Genomic DNA, 22,720 nt, shown 5'->3' with positions numbered 1-22,720 from the left:
AGCCTTTGTCAATTCAAGCTCCATGACTAGATTTAGAATTCTTAAAAGTTTATTGCCACATGAAACGATCAATGAGAAAATTTCAGAAGCAGCGACAAAAAAACTTAGCACTCATCTCTGGTATTTGTCTAAAGAACTTATTTGTCTATCACTTTTTGATAATAATGTAAGCTCAAAAGATAAAATTAAAATTATCGAATCACTGAATCAAAAAACTAGTGAAAGTACGAATTTAAGACGTGTAAATGTAAAAAAAAATCAAGATAGATTTCTTATGACAAAAAATTTAAACGATTCTGCACCGAGAAAGTCGATGGTTCTATTTGAACAATTTCAACTTTCTACTGAATTTTTTAAGTTACATCCAAATCAATGAAAATCTGATAAAGATTATAATACGTGCTTAACAATTTTGAAAAATTTACACGTTGTAAATGATATGGCTGACGAGGAGTTCAATCGATAGAATCTTATAATCGGAGTTTAACTTATCACAAAAAACAGAAAGAATACTTATGACAAGTTGTGGCAATGTATAGCCCAGAATAAAAAAAAGTATTGAGACAAAGCAATAAATATTGAAAAGTATTGGATTGACTAGAAAATCAATACTTTTCAATACTTTTTTCTTTGTCTCAATACTTTTTTGAACTTCCCGCTAAGAAAATCGAAGATTTTCAAAAATCGGGAAGTTATTGGTTTCACCCCGTTATTCGAAAATCGAGTTCTCATCAGATCTTGACGTTTCGAGGTCCTAGAAAGCTTCTCAGACTATTCCCGCGATGATGTCCGTGTGTGTGTGTGTGTGTGTGTGTGACCCTTTTATAACTTTTGAACGGCTTGACCGATTTGATCGCGGTTGGCACCATTCGAAAAGGCTTGACAATACTTAGATTTCCTGAAAATTTGAACTGATTCAAACCAGTAGATTTTGAGAAATTGCAAAAAAACTACAAAAAAAATTTTTCGAAAAGCGGTTTTCTTGGAATAACTTTTAAACAGCTTTACCGATCAATTTCAAAAACTAATCAGCTTTCAACATCAAAATACCGCGTCGAATGCCGCCAGTCTGGTCAAAATCGGTTGATTCGTTCGTGAGTTATCGTGAACGAAAGAAAACCGAAAAAAGTGTTTTTTTGGGATTACTCTGAAATTTTCGATTTGATTAATTAAAACCTGAAAATCACTTATGAGGATGATAAAACTGCGTCGAATGCCACCATCCGCGTGAAAATCGGTTGATCCATTCAAAAGTTATTGCGATTTGAAAAATCCAAAAATAGTGTTCTATGAAACTTCTATCAGACTTTTAAGCTGGGAGAGCTCAAATACATCAAAATATTCTCTCTTCAACCTCAGTGAGCTCAAAGTATCACATAAATTCTATTTTGAGCTCAAAAATCTCAAAAATGTCATAAGTACAATTCTAAGCGCTCAGGTATGGAATTAGCGGGAAGTTACAGGGATGGCCTTTAGGATGAATCGTTTTCATAATTTTTTAATCAGGGAGAACATTAGTGTTACCAACTCAGAAATAAAAGCAAAAAAATGCATTTTTAGTAATTCTAATGATTCATACATGGTAATTTATCTTTAGTTACTAAACACAAAATGTCATCTCTAGAATTAACAATTTAACAACTTTCCAGCGTTTATTGTGAATAATATCTAATTTGAAATTAAAAAATTCCAAGTGGAAGAAAATTTGGCATCAATTTTTATTAACATTCACCATCTCAGCTCTAGAACTCAAAAACTGTTGGTCGGAGAGTGTTTGCTGAAAAAATTTTTTTGTAGTAAATTTGATTTCCTATAGAAGACGTATTGTCATTTTTCCTAAAGAAAATTTTTTAGTACCGAAAAATAGAGTAGAAACCGGAAAAAAATTTTCCCCATGTTATTTACGCGGAAAATTGAATTTTTCAATAAGTGAAGTGTCTAATCAACTTAGAATTTTTTTTTTCGCGGCAATAATTTTTTTGATCTATTAATTATCAGATTTTCAGGTAGGAGCAGAAAAAAAATCGTCTAAAAATGAAACACCCTATGGCATATGTCATATTTCTGGCTCCGAGGCTTGTAAGGCATTCCGCACTGCGCTTGCCAAAGCTACTAGAAGGCAGAAATGACGCGCACACTACAAGCATACCTAAATAGATGCGCATTGGCGCAGAATTTACTTCGCTAGCGAGTCTTTAAAGAGAAGATCGACGTTTGCTTCATCTGTGAACAATATCTAAACCTTCAAGATAGAACATGGTTCGCAAGCAAAACTAACACGGCAGCAATCTGGATTATGAACACAAAGAACGTCACCGTCAACAACAGCGGAAGTGGAGCAGGTTTTGTCTGGATACAAACTCATACAACCTACTTCATGAGCGTCTACCTTTCACTAAATGAAGGGATTAGTGTGTTCCGACAGAAGCTGGCAAACATAGACGATGCGTTCACTAAATTCGACGGCGAAGTCATTGTAGTTTGCGACTTTAGCGCTAAATCGGCTGAGAGGGACACTACTTTCTCTGGCACCAGAGAAAACGAGGTCGCTGACGTTGCGGCTAGACTCGACCTTATAGTGCTGAATACCAGGAGCACCACGACCTTTAGAAGACCAGGGTGCCAAGAATCCATCCTCTAGATTTCATTGGTGACTCCAAAGACTGCCAACATGATCGAAAACTGGACTGTATCCGAAGAATACAGTGGCAGTGACCACTAGTTTCTGACATTCAACGTTTGACAGGCATCTACTCCGGTTTCGCAACGCGACCTTTCTAAGTGGAAGTGGAACGCCAGGAAGTTTGATGTAGAGACACTACGAAAGTCACTTATACAAAGCTGGTCTACTCTGCAAAACAACCCGATCCTAAAAACCCGCAGCGGGACTGAAAAAATCGTAATAAATACGATGAAAATAATTACTGCCTCGTGCGACACCTGTATTAACATATTTAGAGCCTGTAAGAACATTCTCTGCGGACATGGGAGGAACATCACTGCCGTCAACAAGAGCCCTGCGCTATCAAGGGGTAATGATAGACGAGAAACTATCTTTTCGCGAACACCTCGATAATGCATGCAGAAAAGCCAGCAAGACGATATCCAGCCTATCAAGGATCATAGCCAACACGATAGAACCACGAACCAAAAAGAGAAAAGTTCTTTCGGAAGCAGTCCATTTAGTACTGCTTTATGGAGCTGTGATATGGGCAGACATATTAAACCAGAAGATCTACCGACGGAAAACGGCAGCGGTGCAGCGGCAAAGCATTTTCAGGGTTGCCTGCGTCTGCCGCCCGGTTTCTGAAGCAGCTGCATTGGTCATTAAGCTGCGCCCATTGACCTACTAGCGTTTAAGGGAGCAAGACATTATGGCGCTAAAAACCAGTGGTAAAAAGATAAAGGAGGCAAGAATGAGGATATAGGTGGAAACGCACCAAGAGTGGGCACGGAAAGTTCAATACCGATCTTTTTAAAATGGGACTGCACCCAAGAACAACGTGCAAATACTGCCCAGATAAAATTGACGACGTCGAAAATACGTTCTTCGAGTGTAATCGGTGGAAAGGCAACAGAAGTAGCACCAAAGAAACAACTAGTGGCACCACGCCCTCCCCCGAGAGCTTGATAGCCTGCATACTCAGAAATCAGATAATTGATCAGCTGCTGCAGCCTACGCCCAGCGCCTCCTAAAAAAAACCGCAGAAAAGGTACGGTAGCCAGGAGTAGGCGTGGTGAGACGCAACATAGACTGGATTGAAGTAATGCTCTCGCGGTTCCGATTCAGTCATCTCCGTACTATCCACGGGGAAAGAGAGAAGAGTTTTTTTTTAGTGGGTAAAAATCCCACACTACTGATCATCATCTTTCAATAACAGCGGTGTCTTTCGAAGATTTTTTTCGCTTTTCTATAAAAAAAATTAGGGAAACGGTTGACCCTACAGGCCATCCCTGCGATTTCCCGCTTATTCCATACTTAAGCTTTTAAAATTTCACTTCTTACGTTTTTGAGCTCTTCGAGCTCTAAAATATAATTTTCGAGTCATTTCGAGCTCTCCAGGTTCCAAAATCTATTAGAAGCTTGATAAAACACTATATTTTGAATTTTCAAACCGCACTAACTTTTGAGTTAATGAACCGATTTTCACGTAGTTGTCGGCATTCGACGCAGTTTTTTGAGCTTCATAAAGAATTTTGTAGTTTGAATTAAGTAAACTAGAAATTTTCAAGTAATTCCGAAAAAACTTATTTTTCGGTTTTCCTTCGAAAACGATAACTCACGAACGAATCAACCAATTTTGATCGAGTTGGCAGCGATCAACGTGGTTTTTTTATGGTAAGAGCTGAATAAATTTTAGAATCGATCGGTAATGCCATTCAAAAGTTATTTCTCAAAATCTACAGGTTTGAATCGGTGCAAATCGTATTCAAAATCTAAGTTTACACATTTTTATACAGACATAGTGACAACGGGAATGGTCAAGGAAGCTTCTTGCGCCCTAAAACCGTCGAGATCTGATGAAAACTAGATTTTTTCAAAACGGGGTGAAACCAATAACTTTCCGATTTTCGAAAATCTTCGATTTCTTAGAGGGAAGTGAAAAAGAGAACTGAGTGAGCGATAGACCACTACAGTCACTACAGTAGATCACATGCGCATTTCTACCAACCCATAAATGTTAGGCACTCTTCGTCGCAATCGTAGACGAAAGTACGTACTTTTGGCCGGGGATGAAAAAAAAATTGTTAACCATGTAACGGGTTTGACCGCTCAAATTGGCTCCTTAATTAAACAATGAACTAAACCATAAAACAACAAAATTGATAGCTAATATTCTTAACAAAAGGGCGCCACCAGGATTTTTAATCACGGTTCCTGGAACTGGTCCAGAGCAATGAGCTTATCTTACAGGGAGAGAGAGTGCGAAAGGTGATCTGAAATAAATAAACTCTTCATTAACAATTATGATGGGTTTTTCTTCACGATGCTGGCGTCGACAACGCCGGAGAGTTCCACCTAAATATTGGCTTACCTGGTTCGTAAATTGTTGGGCGCCAGGAACTTTACGTTCCACGGTTCGGGGTCAGCAATTAATCGTCGTCGGGCGGCAGGTCAACGTCGAAGAGATCCTAAGGTTTGTACGGCGAGTATCGAAATCGATGCGGAATATTCTTGCAACCAGAGGATAATAATAAAAAAAAATTGAGCCAGCTCAAAGAAACCAGTAATGTGCAGGGACTGTTGAATAAAAAAAAAACAAAACCATCTGAATATCATCGAAATTAACAATAATGAGTTCTTCTTTATTCGTTTAACAACAATTTTTCGAATTAAGGGAAATAATTGTCTTCGCTTTATTATCGTCACAACAAATTATAGAATAAAAAAAATTAACAACCAAAAAAAAAACAAAAGATAATCGTTTCGCTTATCGTCTCGTAACACCAAATTTCGAACTTATCAACAAAAATTACCGTCACTTCCTTCGTAACACAAATTTGAATTTCCAAAAGACAAATATAATTGTCGTAGCTTTTCTCTCGTAGTGACAAATTTTTAAATTTACAAAAGCTTAAAAAAAAAATTTCAGTTTCGTACTTCTTTCCTAGCAACAAATTTCGAAGTTCATGATAACAAAAAAAAAACTCAAATTGTCGTCACTTTTCTTCGTAACCGCCGAATTTTGGTTCTCTCAAGAAAAAATTAAACAAAACAACAATAGCAAAAAAAAATTAATCGTCTTAGCTTTCTTTCGTAAATCGCCAAATTTTGAATTGCGACCAAATAAGTTACTTGTCTTACGTTTCTTCCGTTACAAACAATAATGAATCAAAATTTAAAAAAAATTTAACAATAAAAATTATACTGTTTCGTATTTCGTTCATACAACCAATTTCGCATTTATCAGTAGCATCGATTTGTCGTATACTGGTTCGATGATACAATCGATCGATCAATTATCCGCCGCGGCGGGTAAGTGAACCGTCGGTAACTGTTGTTACCCGGCGGGCAATATACGGGACAAAGCTCGAGGTATAGTTCCTAGTTACGCTCTTAGATGGCCCTTGATTCGAGCCAATTTTATTCGGCATGCAATCTTAAACTTTGATCAAATAAATTGACACTGTACACAACATTCCTTTACACCGGATTAAAATATTTTTGGCACCGGATACCTGGCTGACGTCAGCCCGAAGCCGAAATTCAACAACGCAATTGCTGAATTTCGGTAAAATTCTACCTTTTGACTTAATTGCAAAATTCGTAATTATCTGATTTTTCGATACAATAAAAAAATAATTAATTAATTGCAAATCATAACTCTCTACTTAATCGTGGACCGCGGTGAAGTCACCCAGGTGTATAATAACTGCGACCGCACTTACCCCAGTCCAATCGACTTCTCGGTGAAGGTGTGAATCCAGGCAGAAGGTCACGGCGTTGCTGACGGCGGCAGAGGTTCTCAGCGATGGCCTCCCGGAATTTCCGTTGTTGAAATGACCAAACGTCTGTCGAATTCTCGACTTTTGTCGGTTGACAATTACAATAATTCCCGAGAGAATTTCTAACTTCGACTCGATCAACTCACACAATTAACAAAATCGTCAATTCAATCAATGCACCAAGGAGCGGCTGAATTTTGTACAAAAAAAAATACTTAATCGTTTAATTTTATTTCGGATCGTGCCAATAAATTGACAGCGGTTCGACAGTGGCTTTTCGGGGTCCGGATCAGAATTTCACAATTAATAATTACTAATCGATTCAATTTTTCTTTTGATCGTGATAACAAAATTAACAATGTTCAACAGTCGTTTCGGTATCTCGCCCAGAATTATTTGGCTTTTCCGTTTTTCAGCAACATGTGGTTTTTCGCGAGCGCAGCTACCAAGCTGCGCGTCCAATCAGCAGTCGTTGGATAAATTTCCATCGTCGATGGTTGGTCGATAATCAATTCAGTGTGCCCGTCGGCGTTCAGATGGAGCCCTGGTGCGCTCCCGGTGATTCAACGTCCTGTCATTGGTCAATTCTGATTCCATTCCGGTTTCGGGTTTCCCTCGTTGATCGTTGTCGTTTCCAGATGTCTCCTCGGTCGTTGATTGCGAACTGAACTGCGGGTTCGCTCGGTCGTTTTTGTCATTCGCTCTCTCTATCACACACATTCTTAATTACATAGTAAATTTATTTCGGACGCATCCATCCATACTCATTTTGATAATTTGGCACGGTTCGGCTTAATTTTTTTAATTACCTCGAGCTTCGCCTTCTGACCGCAAACCACGTAGGGCGACACAGGCGCGTCGAATCTCCGCATTCCGTCAGCTTGGCCAACATTCTAGACTAATTACTACTTAAAAAAAAAAAATAATCTCGAATATGAAATTTTAGTGGGAAAATTTTCCCACGTCACACAATATATCGATATTTATTAATAACAAATAATTCCACAAGGTGTACACACTCACACTCGTACACTAAAATCACTTAATCCTGACAGAACCCTCTTACGGAGCGTCTACACAGCAGTTTCTAACTAAATCGCGTTGTCCACTGGACCCTCACGCTCTACGATTTTTTTATCACTCTACCCGGCAAAACATCAACAAGTAGAGATCGTTACACACTCTCTGCGATGCCTCTACTCTGCAAAACATCAACAAGTAGAGGATGTACACACTCTTTATCACACACAACCCACACGTCTTCACACACACAGATACACACACTGATTTTATCTTATTTCATTTTTTTGAGTAATGAAAAGAATTACAAAATTTATTTTCCAAAGTTACTATATTAATTCTTAACTTAACTATTCAGTCATCAGCTAATAATTAAAATTACCGACTATCGTCGATTAACAATTTAATTCCCTGAAATCTGAATTTAATCCGATTTCTAAATTTTTCACGAGTTTAATACTCAACATTAAAATAAAATCAAATTCTTGTAAATTTCCTCAACAATTCTATCTAACGACTCCCGAACTTAATAATCCACGTAGCTAAATAATTTCTAAGAAATTTTTCCAAGATGATGAAATAAAAACTAATAAGATTAATTTTCCAGAACTTAAGTTCAATATAAAATTAACCTCGTGGAATTTTCGATTAATTAATTAAGTTATAACAATTTATCTCAGTTAAATAAATTTTAAAATCGGCCAGACTTCAGTAAACAATTCTCAACAATTAATATAACAGACAATAATTAATATCTGGTAATAATTTACCTTAATCGACAATATTTCAATTATTCTGTAACAGTTTTACCTGCTCAGGTTGGCCCCTAATCAATTTTATAAATAAATAAACAAAACTAACAATACAATTATCAGGGCGCCACCAGGATTTTTAATCACGGTTCTGGGAACCGGTCCAGAGCTGAGAAAACTTAATCTTAGGGTAGAGAGAGTGGAGGAAGGTGCTGTTGAATAATAAACAATTAATTAACAAGATCGATCGATATTTATTAACAATAAAAAAAACTTAACAATGTTTGACTTACAATTAGTTAACAAAATGCATTGACTCACATACTGACCACACTTAACAATATCTTAATCTCGACGAGCCCTTCCCGGCGTCTACCCGATTTCTAAACCTACAATCACCCGCACAGAGACGAATCATATACTGGGCTCGTTGACTCGGCTCACAGGAGTAACAGCCCAGCGACGAAACATAGACCTAGATACTCTGTAACTCACACATAACCCACACTTGTCTCACACTCACACTACTAACTGACTTTAATTAATTTTTACTTTATAAATTTTACTTTAATAAAAATTGACTGTAATTAATTTCAATTAAATATTTCAATCAGATTCAATCATTAGTAAATTAATAAAACGACAACCTTCAATTTACAATCAATTTCTAACTAACTATTTTGATTCTCAATTTCCAATTGTTAATTTCAATCCTATTAAAATATTACAACAGCTTAAAATTCTTAAGTCATTATTTCGAACGAGAAGCTTAATACCTTGAATTAACTTTTGTTAAATAAATTAATCACAATATAAATCTTACAATCACTTCAAAATTATTAACACAAGTTTAATTAACTAATTCTGACTAAGTTTTTACTGTGACAATTTTTGACTCAATTAACTAATTCCTTAGACTTAATGTCCACGCCGATAATTATCAAATTGGAATAAAAATTAATTTAATTAAATCACGGACTTAATCCCAAAATTTCGAAATTTATTACGACATAAAATAATTTTACAATATAAAATATTCTCGTTAAATAATTCTGAATAAAATATTCTGAATAATTAATTCTTAATATAAAATTCATAATAATTTTCCAATCTATATTATTTTCAATAATTAATTCTTAATAAAATATTCTTAATAATTTTCCAATCTATATTATTTTCAATAATTAATTCTCAATATAGAATTCTTAATAATTAATTCTTAATATAAAATATTATCAATAATTTTCTATTAGTTTTATCCATTATAAAAAATTCGACACAAGTCGAAATATTCAAATTTTAATTGCTAGAACATTCGCTAGCTGTTTTGCTTGACCTTGGGTATTGGAATTTACTGCGACACAAAAATTGACGCTTGACCAAAATTCCACGAACAAAAATTTGTCGATCTTTTTCCAATGACAAAAATTAATCAATTTTACTAAGTTAATTGTTATAAAAATTACAACAATAAAATTAACGAAATTTTCGGATGTTAATTAATTAATTGATAATTTTTTGTTGTTAAATTTTCCCTCAAGGTCGATTGAGTGATCTTCGGGTATAAACCCCCATGAAAATCACCAAATCCAAAACTAGCAATTGTTCTACAATCAATTTACTAATAAAATTTTATATAAAAAGGAGAAGAGGAATGATAGACCGAGTACAAACCGCGGTCTATCTTCCACCCACGGAATGGAATAAAGTACCTGAGTATTTGACTTAACTCCTGTTCACGATGTCTCTCTGACGTAGTGAATCCTCTGGGTACTCGTCGTGTAGTTTTTCTTCCACTCCGGGGATCCGTTTTCACTTCAAGTTCAGTTTCCTGCAACAGTAAAAATGTTAGAAATATTGTCTCCAAGATTGAAAAGACAATCTTGATAAATTTTTATCGCGGCGTTCCAAAATTTACGTGCGAATATATCAATTACCTGTTTTTCTGCTGAGTAGTGACCGGTGCGGTTGACTATCAAACCTCTTCTGATTTTGTCACACACTGGCTCCCGAGTACTTTCCCATTTTACCCCTCTCTTAATTACTACACGGAAGGCCCCGAAGATCGGGGCGCGCCAGTGCTGAGTCGACTAATTATCGACCTCTGGCGACTTATCGATTTAGGGTAATTTACCCTGTTACAATTCAATTAATAATCGCATGGGATAATCAACAAAGAATTTTGCGTGCTCAAAACTGACGCCATTTTTTCGCTAATGCGTGATAATCTTTTGACCTTGGTTATGAGTTAACTGCGTTGTAGGATTCAACCGACGCTTAACTAGTCTGCGAGAAGACAATGGAATTTTCTCGAAGAATTTCTTATTCGGGTTTATTTCATTGAATAAAATAGTTGCAACTGAACCGTTTTTCCCGATGTTTGGAATTATTTATAAATAATCAAGCAATAGAATAAATTTTTACGACAATCATCACCACAAGGTCCTTGAGCAGTCCTCGGGTATAAACCCCCTTGAGGTACTCTCAACGCAAACTAACGAATCAAAAATTGAATTGCAATCAATTAATTATCGAACTATTAATATTAATATTGAGAAAAATTAATTAATTAAATAAATACATTAATAAAAATTGAGAAGTAGTTAGATGAGCCGAGTATATGATCCCCTGGCTCATCTATAAAATCTTAATACTTTGTAAAATTTTAATTTGAATAAAACTCCTTGGATCCAGTGGGCTTCCTTCTTTGAACTTTCTGCTGGCACTTGTTTGATCACTCAACTACTTTTGCTGGCTGGACATGTGCTTGCTCGCACGTAAGCCCCAAAATACCCACACTCAGTACTAAATAGGTCCCGAAGACCGAGTCGCACCAGTGCTGCGTCGAATAGTTACCGATCTCTGATTTAATTATCGGCACAGAGTAAAATACCCTGTTACAACCAAGTTGAAAGAATCGAGTTTATAAGTGATCGATCTTACTCGAAATATTTAAACATTCTTATCAGAACATTCATCTGTTTAAAATTGTATATTTTGAATGAAAAAATATCATAAAAAAATTAGAAAACGGTTGACCCTGAAGGCCATCCCTGCAACTTCCAGATACTTTCGTAATTAAGCGCTCGAAATTGCATTTATTATGTTTTTGAGCTCTTCGAGCTCAAAAATCTTATTTTCGTGTAGTTTTGAGCTCTCTGAGCTCAAAACTTTGATAGGAGTAATAAATCACTATTTTTAACTTCCCTCTAAGAAAATTGAAAATTTTCAAAAATCGGAAAGTTATTGGTTTACCCCGTTTTTCGAAAATCGAGTTTTCATCAGATCTCGACGTTTTGAGGTTCTAGGAAGCTGCCCTGACTATTACCGCGAGGGTGTCACTGTGTATGTGTGTGTGTGTGTGTGTGTGTGTGTGTGTGTGTGTGTGTGTGTGTGTGTGTGTGTGTGTGTGTGTGTGTGTGTGTGTGTGACCCTTTTATAACTTTTGAACGGCTGGACCGATTTCCTCGCGGTTGGTGCAATTCGAGAGGGCTTCGCCGAACTTAGATTTTCTAAAAATTTGAACCAATTCGGACCGATAGATTTTGAAAAATTTAGAGAAATCTCAAAAAAATAGGAAAAAATATTTTTTCGGAAGTGGTTTTTTAGAATAACTTTTAAACGGCTCAACCGATCGATTTTAAAAACTGATCAGCTGTCAGACGTGATAATCCACGTCGATCGCCGCCAATCTGTTCAAAATCGGTTGAATCATATTCAAAATCTAAGTTCAGTCAATCCATTCAGTCAATCCGTATAATAGTTATGAGAGGTTTACATACACACAGTCACACAGACACACAGAGACACACAGAGACAGCATCGGGGGAGTAGTCAGGGAAGCTTCCTGAGACCTTAAAACGTTGAGATCTGATGAAAACTCGATTTTGGTAAAACGGGGTGAAAACAATAACTTCCCGATTTTTAAAAATCTTCCGTTTTTTTAGCGGGAAGTTAAAAAATTTAGACATAGATTTTTCAAAAATTTTGTTTTCTAATATCAATTTACATATTATCGAATATCAATGATGTTTCAGAAAGTCCACAATCATCTCAACATTGTCCACGAATGCACGGTTACTTTGCTCATGAAGATACTCGAATCTGTGATATATTTTACTATTGTGTTGAAGGGAAATTCAATATGATAACATGTCCTGCTGGTCTTGTATTTTCGGAAAAAACCGGTATCTGTAATTGGCCTGATGAAGCCAAAAAAAATGGATGTGGATCACGTGAATTGTTTAACTTCATTTGCCCTAAAGTTGACGAAGCAGTAGCTGCAACGCATCCTCGTTATGCTGATCCAGATGATTGCCAATATTTCTACGTATGTATCAATGGTGAAACTCCTCGAAGAAACGGCTGTAAATTAGGTCAGGCTTTCGATGAAAAAACAAAGAAATGTGATTGGGCTAGAAAAATTCCTGAGTGGTGAGTAATTTTTTTAAAAAGAGAATATCTAACAAGAACTCATCCATCCAAAAGGACTTGAAGTTAAATCATTTAGCGATATCACACAAAATTACTCAAGTCATTTAGATTAAAATAACTGTACTAACTGTAATAATGATTTCTTTTCTTTTATTTATAGTTCTGATTGGTACAAAGATAGACTGACTGATGAAGAGTTAGATGCTCTCGAAAATCCTCTACCCAAATTAGAGAACCATGCAACTAAAGCTACAAGAAGACGCACCAGATCTTAAGAAAATAACTCTGTTCATGTACACAGGAATACCCCATTAATGATTACAGAATCATTAAATATTAAGTTAGAACGCACTGTATGACTGAAGTTATGAGCTCTTTTTGTTAATTGTTTGAGTGTAAATGTCATTTTTTAAATTCTGTAGTCGTCATTTTTGATAAATACATTATCAGATCAGTAAATTATTATTTCTGAACACAGCAGTAAGAAGTATACTTTTTGAAAATAATTTGAACTAATTTGAATTATTTTTTCCATATTGACCGTGAAAGCTAGATTTTCGAGCAACATGCAGAGGGTGTAAAGTATACGATTCCTGGCAATCTATAGTTTAGTTGTCTTACCTCGCACTAGTATCGAAAAGTAAGTTCTCTTTTTCTATCCGTCTCTACATTCCTACACGATTGCTAAAATACGCAATAGATGACTCGAGTTATCTTATGACTTCTTGTTGGTAGTCAACCTATATAGACTCACTGTAGGGCGAGCGAGAAACTAGAAAAGACGCGAACAACGAAGGATTTATAGTTTAAAAAATAAAAAAAAAATTACATGAAATTGAATAAAATATCAACGAAATAATTAAAACCATTACTTAACATTATATCATTAGTATTTTATGTTTTGACATAATTCTTGTACTTTTAAATTAAATAAACAGTAACTAAACATTTTTGACTACTTCTCTATCAAATCCAACTTCGGTCGTTGATGTGACAAAAATTTTGTTAGAATCTTCATGCACAAAGTGTCTTTATTTCGGCTTAACTTGCTTTACTCGACCGCATAACTAACACGGTCTTGATGAGAATGCGCTCATAGCCTCAAATCTGTGACGTCACTGCAAGTTGTTGGTATCCCTAGCTTTACGCATATGTATAAAAAATAACTATTATTATTATGAATTTTACTTGTATACCGTTTTTCTGATTTTTGCAAGGCTGATTGTCTCAGCGTCTCCACATATAGTCTTTTTCTCAATTCTCTATTATCAACATGTGCTCCCCGCTTTTATGTTATCAACACAATCTTTCAACGCTTATTATCAACATATTCATCGACTTTTCCACTTTTATTATCAACATATCACCTTCAAATTCTTGCACGTATCTTTCTTTTTATTCTCCATGCGGCTTTGGACCGACTTGTGCTTTCTGTACTGCATATATCCTATTCCTCGCCCCTTTCGATCGGTTATTGGAATATTGTCGATGGGGAAACCACAGAGAAAACCCATGCCAGTACAGTTCGGCTACCGGAGCGACCCCCGACAGTTGGTGTTGGAACTACTCTAACAACCGTCGGGGCTCGAACCCTCGCCTCACGGCATGATGTACGACTGAACTACCGGGATAATGACTTAGTCCGCTCGGCCATTATGCCGCTTTTAAAAATAACTATTTTAAGAAAATAGAATGTTGTCCACAGATGAAGCAGAATCTGATGTCAAGTTCCATTCATATCTTCATTGACGAAGCGCCAGAACTACTGAATGTGTATACTGTCGTAAAAACGATTTTTGTAGGTTGCAAAATTTTACTACGCCAGATACGTCAGGTATCGAAATATTATGGAATTGTCAGAACAATTTCTAACATCGTTTACAGTACAGGGGATGAATACCCAAGTGCTGGCGAAGAAAGGCGAGCAAACGGGTCTGAACTCGTCGTTATCAAGCGACCGTTATTAGGACGGCAGGGTGGACCCCGTGGCTTCGCTATCTAAGAATGCTACAGGGAGCACGAAAACAGCCCAGATGGTAGAAAATAGACAGCCAATGAAAGTTCTTCCAAAAAGTGAAAGACCTTTTGCTTTCGTCATTATTCAAACCTACCGAGGAAGGATTAACTCTGCACTGACCGCTACCGGCCAACTGTCACCAATGGAGAGGTTCGGTAGCAAGATCGAATTAACCGTCTTCATCAAAGACAAGAAGAATCAAAATCATGAAATCAGAAAATTGGTTACGTCTATTGGTACGGCATATAAGTTGACCAATAAATCACTAACAACGTCAGCGACAATCACTCAAATATCTCCGGGGATCACCACAAAACCACAGCCACTTTTGGTCACTCCTGAGAAACTGCTACCGCAAAGGAAGCACAACAACAAGAAAAGGCAGTTTTCCACTACGCCCGGCCTTTCCTCAGCAAGTGACAATCCAGCACAGAAAAAGACTGCCCGAGAGGACACATGGATCAAAGTTACTTGGCAAAAGAAAAAGAAGGAAAGAGAACAGGAGTCAACGGCACAATTTACTGAAGCCCAAAACCAGCCAAGTAAGAGTGGCTCAAAGAAACCGAGAAAGAGAACGATAAGAATAAAGGCCGTGCTAGTCCAACCAGCTGAAGGGCGAACGTACGCCGATCTCCTCAAGGAAATCAAGGCCAAGGTTAACCCGACAGAGACTGGAGTAGACATAAAGCCTATCAAACAAATGAAACGCGGGGGCATTCTCCTAGAAATGAGTCGCAAGACTAAAGACACTGCTGCTTTCACGGCTACGATAAAAACAGCAACCGAGAACGTCGTTCGTGTAGAACTCAAACATGAATTTACCGACAGCCTGGAGATAAAACATGTAAATTTGATAAAACCTACAGCACAAGGTAATCAGGCCTTCTGCGAGATAGAAGAGGTAAGAGTGATTAAGATCCTTGACAAAACTCATATAATGATCGGATGGGTTAACTGTCGAATATGTCTAGTTGCAAAAGTAATCCGATGCTTTAAATGCCTTGATTTTGGGCACCAAACGAGAAATTGAACGGGACTGGACAGAAGCAAGTGTTGTTATAAGTGTGGCGGAGAAAACTACAAAATCTGCAGACTGCACGGAGAAGCCAAAATGCTTCCTCTGTACACCAGACAAAGAAGCTCAAGATGGTTTATGTCATATTTCTTGCTGCGGGGCTTTTAAAGCATTCCGCACCGCACTTGCCGAAACTACAAGAGGGCAGAAATGACGCGTATACTACGAGGAAATCTGTATAGATGCACATTAGCGCAGAACTTACTTCACTAGTGAGCCTTTAAAGAAAAGATCAAAGTCTACTTCATCTGCGAACAATATATAAACCTTCATGATAGATCATGGTTCGCAGCCGAAATTGGCACGGCAGTAATCTGGATTGTGAAAACAAAGAACGTCACCACCAACAACAGCGGAAGTGGAGCAGATTTTGTTTGGATTCAAACCCCTACAACCTACTTCATGAGCGTCTACCTTTCACCAAATGAAGGGATTAGTGTGTTCCGACAGAAGCTGGCAAACATAGACGATGCGTTCACTAAATTCGACGGCGAAGTCATCATAGCTGGCCACTTTAACGCTAAATCGGCTGAGAGGGGCACTTCTTTCTCTGGCACCAGAGAAAACGAGGTCGCTGACGTCGTGGCTAGACGCGACCTTATAGTGCTGAATACCAGAAGTACCACGACCTTAAAAAGACCTGGGTACCAAGAACTCATCCTCAACATCTCGTTGGCGGCTCCAAGGACTGCCGACGTAATCGAAGACTGGACTGTATCCGAAGAATACAGTGACAGTGACCACCAATTTGTGACATTCAACGTTTGACAGGCATCTACTCCGGTTTCGCAACGCGACCTTTCTAAGTGGAAGTGGAACGCCAGAAAGTTTGATGTAGAGACACTACGAAAGTCACTTACACAAAGCTGGTCTACTCTGCAAAACAACCCGATCCTAAAAACCCGCAGCGGGACTGAAAAAATCGTTATAAATACGATAAAAGTAATTGCTGCCTCTTACGACGCCTGTATGCCGGGGCTGAAAAACCGGAGTTTTTACAGGCCGGCATGCTGGTGGTCACCAGACGTAGCAGAACCAAAAAAAAAACTGCCACGAGTTACGTCAGCCAGCAACGAGAGCTGCGGAACGCTCCCCCAATCAAGATCTACATTTGAACGAGTACATGCAGGCCAAAAAGACCCTAAGCCGGGCTATCAAAACAAGCAAAGCGAAATTGTGGCAAGAGACCTGTAACGACTTTGACAAAGATATCTGGGGTAAATCCTACCAAATTGTCGTAAAACCCATCGTAGCGGTTCTGTTTCCCAAACATTCACCACGGGAAAGAAGACACCATACGAAAAACAGCGTGACACTTTTCAAAACTAGAGAAATACACGATGCGGCGAAGACTCTTAAGACAGAAAAAGCACCTTGCCCTGATGGAATCCCGGCATTGGTGATGAAAATTGTAGCCCTGGAATACCCAGATATACTACTGAACGCTTACAATGCGTACCTAGCAACCGGCACGTTTCCAAAGGCTTGAAAGTGGCAAAGGCTGGTTCTGTTGGACAAAGGTAAAGGTAGCCGAGTAACACCTTCGTTGTTCAGACCACTCGAGATTGCTGGGAAACTGCTCTAAAAGCTCATACAGGGAAGACGACGCAACGACATCGATCGTGCTGAAGGCTTTGCCACAAACCAACATGGCTTATGGAAAGGACGATCGACAGTCAGCGTGATCCAGAAAGTCTAAAGTCTAAAATCTACAAGAGCACTGTGTTATGTAGGAGTAGGGATCGATGAAAATCTGTCTTTTTAAGAACACCTTGAAAACGCTTGCGCGGAAGAAAACAAGACAGTATCAAACCTGTCAAGAATCATGACCAACATGGTGGGACCACGAACCAGAAAAAGGAGGGTGCTTCTATAAGTAGTCCACTCGATATCCTTAAACAGAAGACCTACCGGCGCACGATAGCGGCAGTGCAATGACGAGAAGCGCTCAGAGTCACCTGTGCCACCGCACGGCCTCAGAAGCGACCGTATCGGTCATAGCAGGAGCCGTGCCAGTCGACTTACTAGCATTCGAAAGGGTGAAAATCTACGACGCCAAAATAAATGGTGACATCTCTAAGGAGGCAAGAGTAACAATAAAAAAGAGCCATTCTGCAGCCGAAATGGAAGTAGATTTCATAATTTATTACTAAATGCCTAGCAATTAAATAAGAAAAGATTATATATATATATATATATATATATATATATATATATATATATATATTGTAACAGGGTAAAATTACCCTAAATCGATAAGTCACCAGATATCGATAATTATTCGACATAGCACTGGCGCGTCTCGATCTTGGGGCCTAAAGGGAGAATAGGAGGGGGTGAGTTTGGGTTAAAATAGGTGAACCGTGCAGTGGAAAAGGGAGAAGTAGTGTGACCGCCAGACTGAGTGCCACGGAAATCAAAAAGGACCGTTCCCGAGTGTAGTGACGAGACGAAGGAAGCCAACTACAACTAGGACTTCATCCTCAACGAGTGAGTTAGATCATCGTTTTGTTCGTCAAAGTATCAATTATTACTCTGTGGGAAAGAAGTGGACCGCGGTTTACCTAATACCCAGTTACTTCTCCTAATTAATTACTATAGGATCGTTTAATCGACGATTAATTTATTAATAATTAACAGTTGAATATTTGCTAGTTTTGGATTTAGCGATTTTCATGGGGGTTTATACCCGAGGGTCACTCAATCTACCTTGCGGGAAAATCTTAACAACTAAAAATTATCAATTAATTAATTAACATCCGAAGAATTCGTTAAATTTATTGTTGTAATTTTTATAACAATTAACTTAGTAAAATTGATTAATTTTTGTCATTGGAAAAAATCAACAAATTTTTGTTCGTGGAATTTTGGTCAAGCGTCAATAAATTTTTGTATCGTAATAAATTCCAATACCCAAGGTCAAGCAAAACTTAGCTAGCGAATGTTCTAGTAAATAAAATTTGAATATTTCGACTTGTGTCGATTATTTTTATAATTGATAAAACTATTGATAATTGTTCAGTACTAATACCGGCACCTTCCTTCAAACTTGGGTAGGTTTTCTTACAATTAAGTGCAATTGTTGGTCTTGAAAAAGACCGTTGTGGTGTAGTATTCTAGAGATGACGTGTAAGTCACACGCTCTTTAATAAGAGCCTCAATTATTTAATGGCCTTGAAAAAGACCGGTGTCGTTAAGACTACGTAGTAGTCTTGAGATGACTTATTCTCACTCTCAAAGTGGGAGTGAGGAATAATTAGTTCTAAAAAGAACTGTTTCAATGTTAGCCCTCAAAAGGACTGTTTTGATGATACTCGTCAGTAGTTAGCTTAGCCGAGTTGATCCAAGTTGGCTTGATTGTTGAGTTGCGGATATACAAGCCTTGCACGCTTGGTATCCGAAACACTGCACTGTATACTAAGCCTTGCTCGCTTACTGTAGACTGTTGGCTTCTTCCTTCTTCCTTCTTCTTCTTCTTCTTCTTCTTCTTCTTCTTCTTCTTCTTCTTCTTGGTTTTGCTCAGTGGTTAGAAGTGGACTGTTGTTGCAGCTCTCCTCGCTGCCTCTTTTAAACAGTCTGGTAATTTGAGGGGGGATTGGATTAGGTGAATACATTGGCTCGCTAGCTCCGATGGGCTGAGTGGGGGTTTCGAAGGTAGCGGCCCAATTAAAATTTAGAATAATTTCCCACTATTTTACTAGAATAATTTTCTACTAGCTCTCTCGTCATGGTTCGCGCTTTTTTTAGTACCTGATAGTTTGAGGGTTTTTCAACATTTCCCCCTCCCCCCCAAATTCTGCAGGAATGCAGAATTTTAATCGGATGATTCTTGATGAGGAGCTAGTGGGAGAAGAGCTAACTTGATAATTGGTCTAGTGAGCGTTGTTGTGGCTGTCTTGAGAGTGGCTACTCGAGTAAGTCCACTGCAGGAATGCAGAATTTTAATCGGATGATTCTTGATGAGGAGCTAGTGGGAGAAGAGCTAACTTGATAATTGGTCTAGTGAGCGTTGTTGTGGCTGTCTTGAGAGTGGCTACTCGAGTAAGTCCGTCTTTCCCAGGGTGAAGTTGAATTACTCTCGCGAGAGGCCATTTTGAGGGAGGAAATCTTTCATCAGTTATTAGCACTAAAGACCCTATTTTGATATCGTCTTGTTGATTGCGCCACTTTGAGATGGACTGATGTGCAGATAAGCATTCTGTTGACCATCGATTCCAGAATTGTTGGAATCGTTCCTGTATCCTTTGAAATTGAGATAATCTTGATTCGTTCACGGAAGTTAGAGATGGCTCAGGTATGGAGTTGAGCGCAGCTCCTCGAATGAAATGGCCTGGAGTTAAGGCTGAGAGATCTTCTGGATCATCTGATAGAGCACTGAGAGGTCTTGAGTTAAGTACTGCTTCAACTTGTGCTAGGAGAGTAGAAAAATCTTCAAATGTGAAGCTGGTTTCTGATATTGATGATTGGAGATGACGTTTGACAGATTTCACTGCAGCTTCCCATTTTCCTCCCATGTGAGGTGCTCCTGGGGGATTAAATTTCCAATTTGTACCATCATTAGTGAGTAGACGTTGAAGCTCTAAGTAAGATGGGTGGGTGCTTGCTGTCATGATCAAGTTGAGAATTTTGAAGACGTCCTCCAACTCGAAGTATTCCTTGATGATCTAATCTTGCAGTTAGTCTAGAGAGGGCATGAGATTTTGCTAGGGGTTTTCTTGACATTATGGTGCTGATCTCGGATGAGAAGTATGCTTGCTGAGTTGCTTTTATCCAAAATAGTTTTGCTTTCTCTAAGTCTGCAGGTCCAATTGTAGATGTTGATACGTTCGAGTTGGGGATCCGCTTGAAACATGAGATGGCTCGTTGACATAGTGCTGTTATTCGTAGTAACTTGTTGAGGTCTTTGTGAAAGGTTTTTACACATGGAAGATCGATCAAGTCCCAGATTGTTGGTTGTATTACTGCTGTTAGTGAAATGCCAGGTCGTTCTTCTAGATCTTCTGTTGGAGATGGAGCTACTGAGATTGGCCAATATTCAGGAGATTGAGCTAACCAAGGTGGACCTCTCCACCAGAGATGATGACTAATTAGTTGAGAGGCGTTTAGGCCTCTTGAAGCACAATCTGCTGGATTGAGTTTTCCTGACGTGTATCTCCAACAGGCGTTTGGAAGTGTTTGATGAATAGATGAAACTCTGTTTCCAACGTATTCTTTCCATTTCATGGGGTTATTTTTAACCCATGCAAGTGTTATTGAAGAGTCGGTCCATAGAAATACGGGGACATCTTGGAGTTCTAATGTAGATTGTGTTTGCTTTATGAGATGACTAGTAATCATCTTAATCAGGAAAATTACGGACTTAGCAAAATTTTACCTCTAGTTAGAGAGCGATGACGTCAGAGCGTGAGGTCAGAGCTTGAGACGTCACAATACAGTCAACCTACCTCAAGCTTAGCCGTAACCTTCTCTGTTTCTCCTGAAAGGTTCGCACTAAAAGATATAAGAAAAAAAAAAACGGAAAATTTCATAAAACATTTAATATACACCATAAAACCTTTAGGCAATAAGATCGTTTAACACTAACACAAATTTGCTTAATACTAACACTGCACATATTTAGTACAAGATTCACTATATGGAAAGGACGTAATAATCCTCGCGAAACGGATTATCAGTAGCGTCTCCCACAATTCGAAACCAAATAATGTCGAGGACGTAATACTCCGAGACCGCTGTGACATTTTCCAGGGTGATGGTGACACCAATCAGGCTATGAAATTGGTCCCAATGCTCAGTCAGGTGAGCGTGGACTAACCGCCCGACCAAGAAGGATGGATAATAACCCCACACACTTGGTAGTATGATCGAAATGTTATTAGACATTATTGCCCTGTAAAATTTCGCAGTCTGTATAGCGTGGTAAATTTAGACAGAATGAATCACCAGAGTACATCCAGTGTTTATATCCTCCTCAGAGGAATCAACGACCTGGGAATGCTGCGTATATTTCGTCCTCGACAAAGGTGAAGTTTAGATAGCATAGTAGCCATAACGAAACCAATGACTTGAAATATGGGTATTTCTGTGACTGGCACGTAGTGAATTTTAATCGTGTATAAATGTTGGCTACTTATAGATTCAAAGATGATTTAATGTTGCGCAGATACGTTATTCTTATAGCTTTTTTAATAATGAACAAAAATGTACCACAAATGCATATACAATACATACAAGTAAGTATCCTTAACAGCTAAACAATATTACATGGTAAAAATGTGTGAAAAAAACAAAGTCTTAGCTACAAGATAGATGTAGTTTCTTGGAGAAATTCAATGAGATTGATAATAAAGTAACACACACTTATTATATTATATTAAATTATGCTAATTTTACGATACTTAAACCGTTTTATTCTGTGTACATTTTGTTCGAATCCTTTTAGTCTTCACAAAGACAACTTAGATATGCTAACAACCATCATATGATAATCCGTTTTGCGGTTAAATGTCACGAGAACCTTCTTTATCAGCGGAACCACCAGTTAGGGCTTTTAGACTCGGGCCAAGTTTTTCGGCCCAAAGATATTCACAAAGAACAAAAAATAAGGACTTTTTTGTTTTATTATGTTATACTCTTTGACATAACCTTGTTACGAGACAAAGCTGATGACCGGTGACCTAAATGAACACTCTCATATTTTTGCGCATATGTCATACGAATATGCGCGTCATGACGAATGGTGTCATACAATGTTTACATCTTGATTGCTATACATCCTTGCCAAAAATCATTCCGACACAATTAATTAATTTTAATTATAGTAACCCAAACAATGACTAAATTTACTCAGACTGAAAATAAATTATAAGTCCGACGTCAATATATTATAGTACTTACTCTAATATTTCTTATAGTAACCCAAACAATGACTAAATTTACTCAGACTGAAAATAAATTATAAGTCCGACGTCAATA

At 37.9% G+C, this 22,720-nt stretch overlaps 3 protein-coding genes across 3 annotated transcripts in view; 1 reads left to right on the top strand and 2 right to left on the bottom strand.

The window, feature by feature from the left end:
• The window catches only part of Cpap3-b (cuticular protein analogous to peritrophins 3-B), a 39,444-nt gene extending 26,285 nt beyond the window's left edge, over positions 1 to 13,159 (top strand). Inside the window, exons 3-4 of the mRNA XM_074256106.1 lie at positions 12,257 to 12,653; positions 12,814 to 13,159. Coding sequence (XP_074112207.1) covers positions 12,257 to 12,653; positions 12,814 to 12,928 — 512 coding nt within the window. The 3' untranslated portion in view covers positions 12,929 to 13,159. The remainder of the gene's footprint in view (positions 1 to 12,256; positions 12,654 to 12,813) is intronic.
• Positions 13,160 to 19,686: 6,527 nt separating this feature from the next.
• LOC141535931 (uncharacterized) lies at positions 19,687 to 20,259 on the bottom strand. Its single transcript, XM_074256101.1, has one exon. The coding sequence runs from the start codon at positions 20,257 to 20,259 to the stop codon at positions 19,687 to 19,689; it is 573 nt and encodes a 190-aa protein (XP_074112202.1).
• Positions 20,260 to 20,302: 43 nt separating this feature from the next.
• LOC141535930 (uncharacterized) lies at positions 20,303 to 21,082 on the bottom strand. Its single transcript, XM_074256100.1, has one exon. The coding sequence runs from the start codon at positions 21,080 to 21,082 to the stop codon at positions 20,303 to 20,305; it is 780 nt and encodes a 259-aa protein (XP_074112201.1).
• Positions 21,083 to 22,720: the final 1,638 nt, after the last annotated feature.

Source organism: Cotesia typhae, unplaced genomic scaffold (assembly GCF_013202065.1).
Source record: "Cotesia typhae breed Kobodo isofemale line unplaced genomic scaffold, CoteBio_Ctyphae scaffold_152, whole genome shotgun sequence".
NCBI lineage: Eukaryota > Metazoa > Arthropoda > Insecta > Hymenoptera > Braconidae > Cotesia > Cotesia typhae.
The sequence above is the reverse complement of the archived record's forward strand: the minus strand, read 5'-3'. Positions and strand labels throughout refer to the sequence as shown.

Excerpts from the sequence above, each read along its gene's own strand:
- LOC141535930 (XM_074256100.1), bottom strand. The coding sequence starts at position 21,082 with ATGATTACTAGTCATCTCATAAAGCAAACACAATCTACATTAGAACTC.
- LOC141535931 (XM_074256101.1), bottom strand. The coding sequence starts at position 20,259 with ATGGGAGGAAAATGGGAAGCTGCAGTGAAATCTGTCAAACGTCATCTC.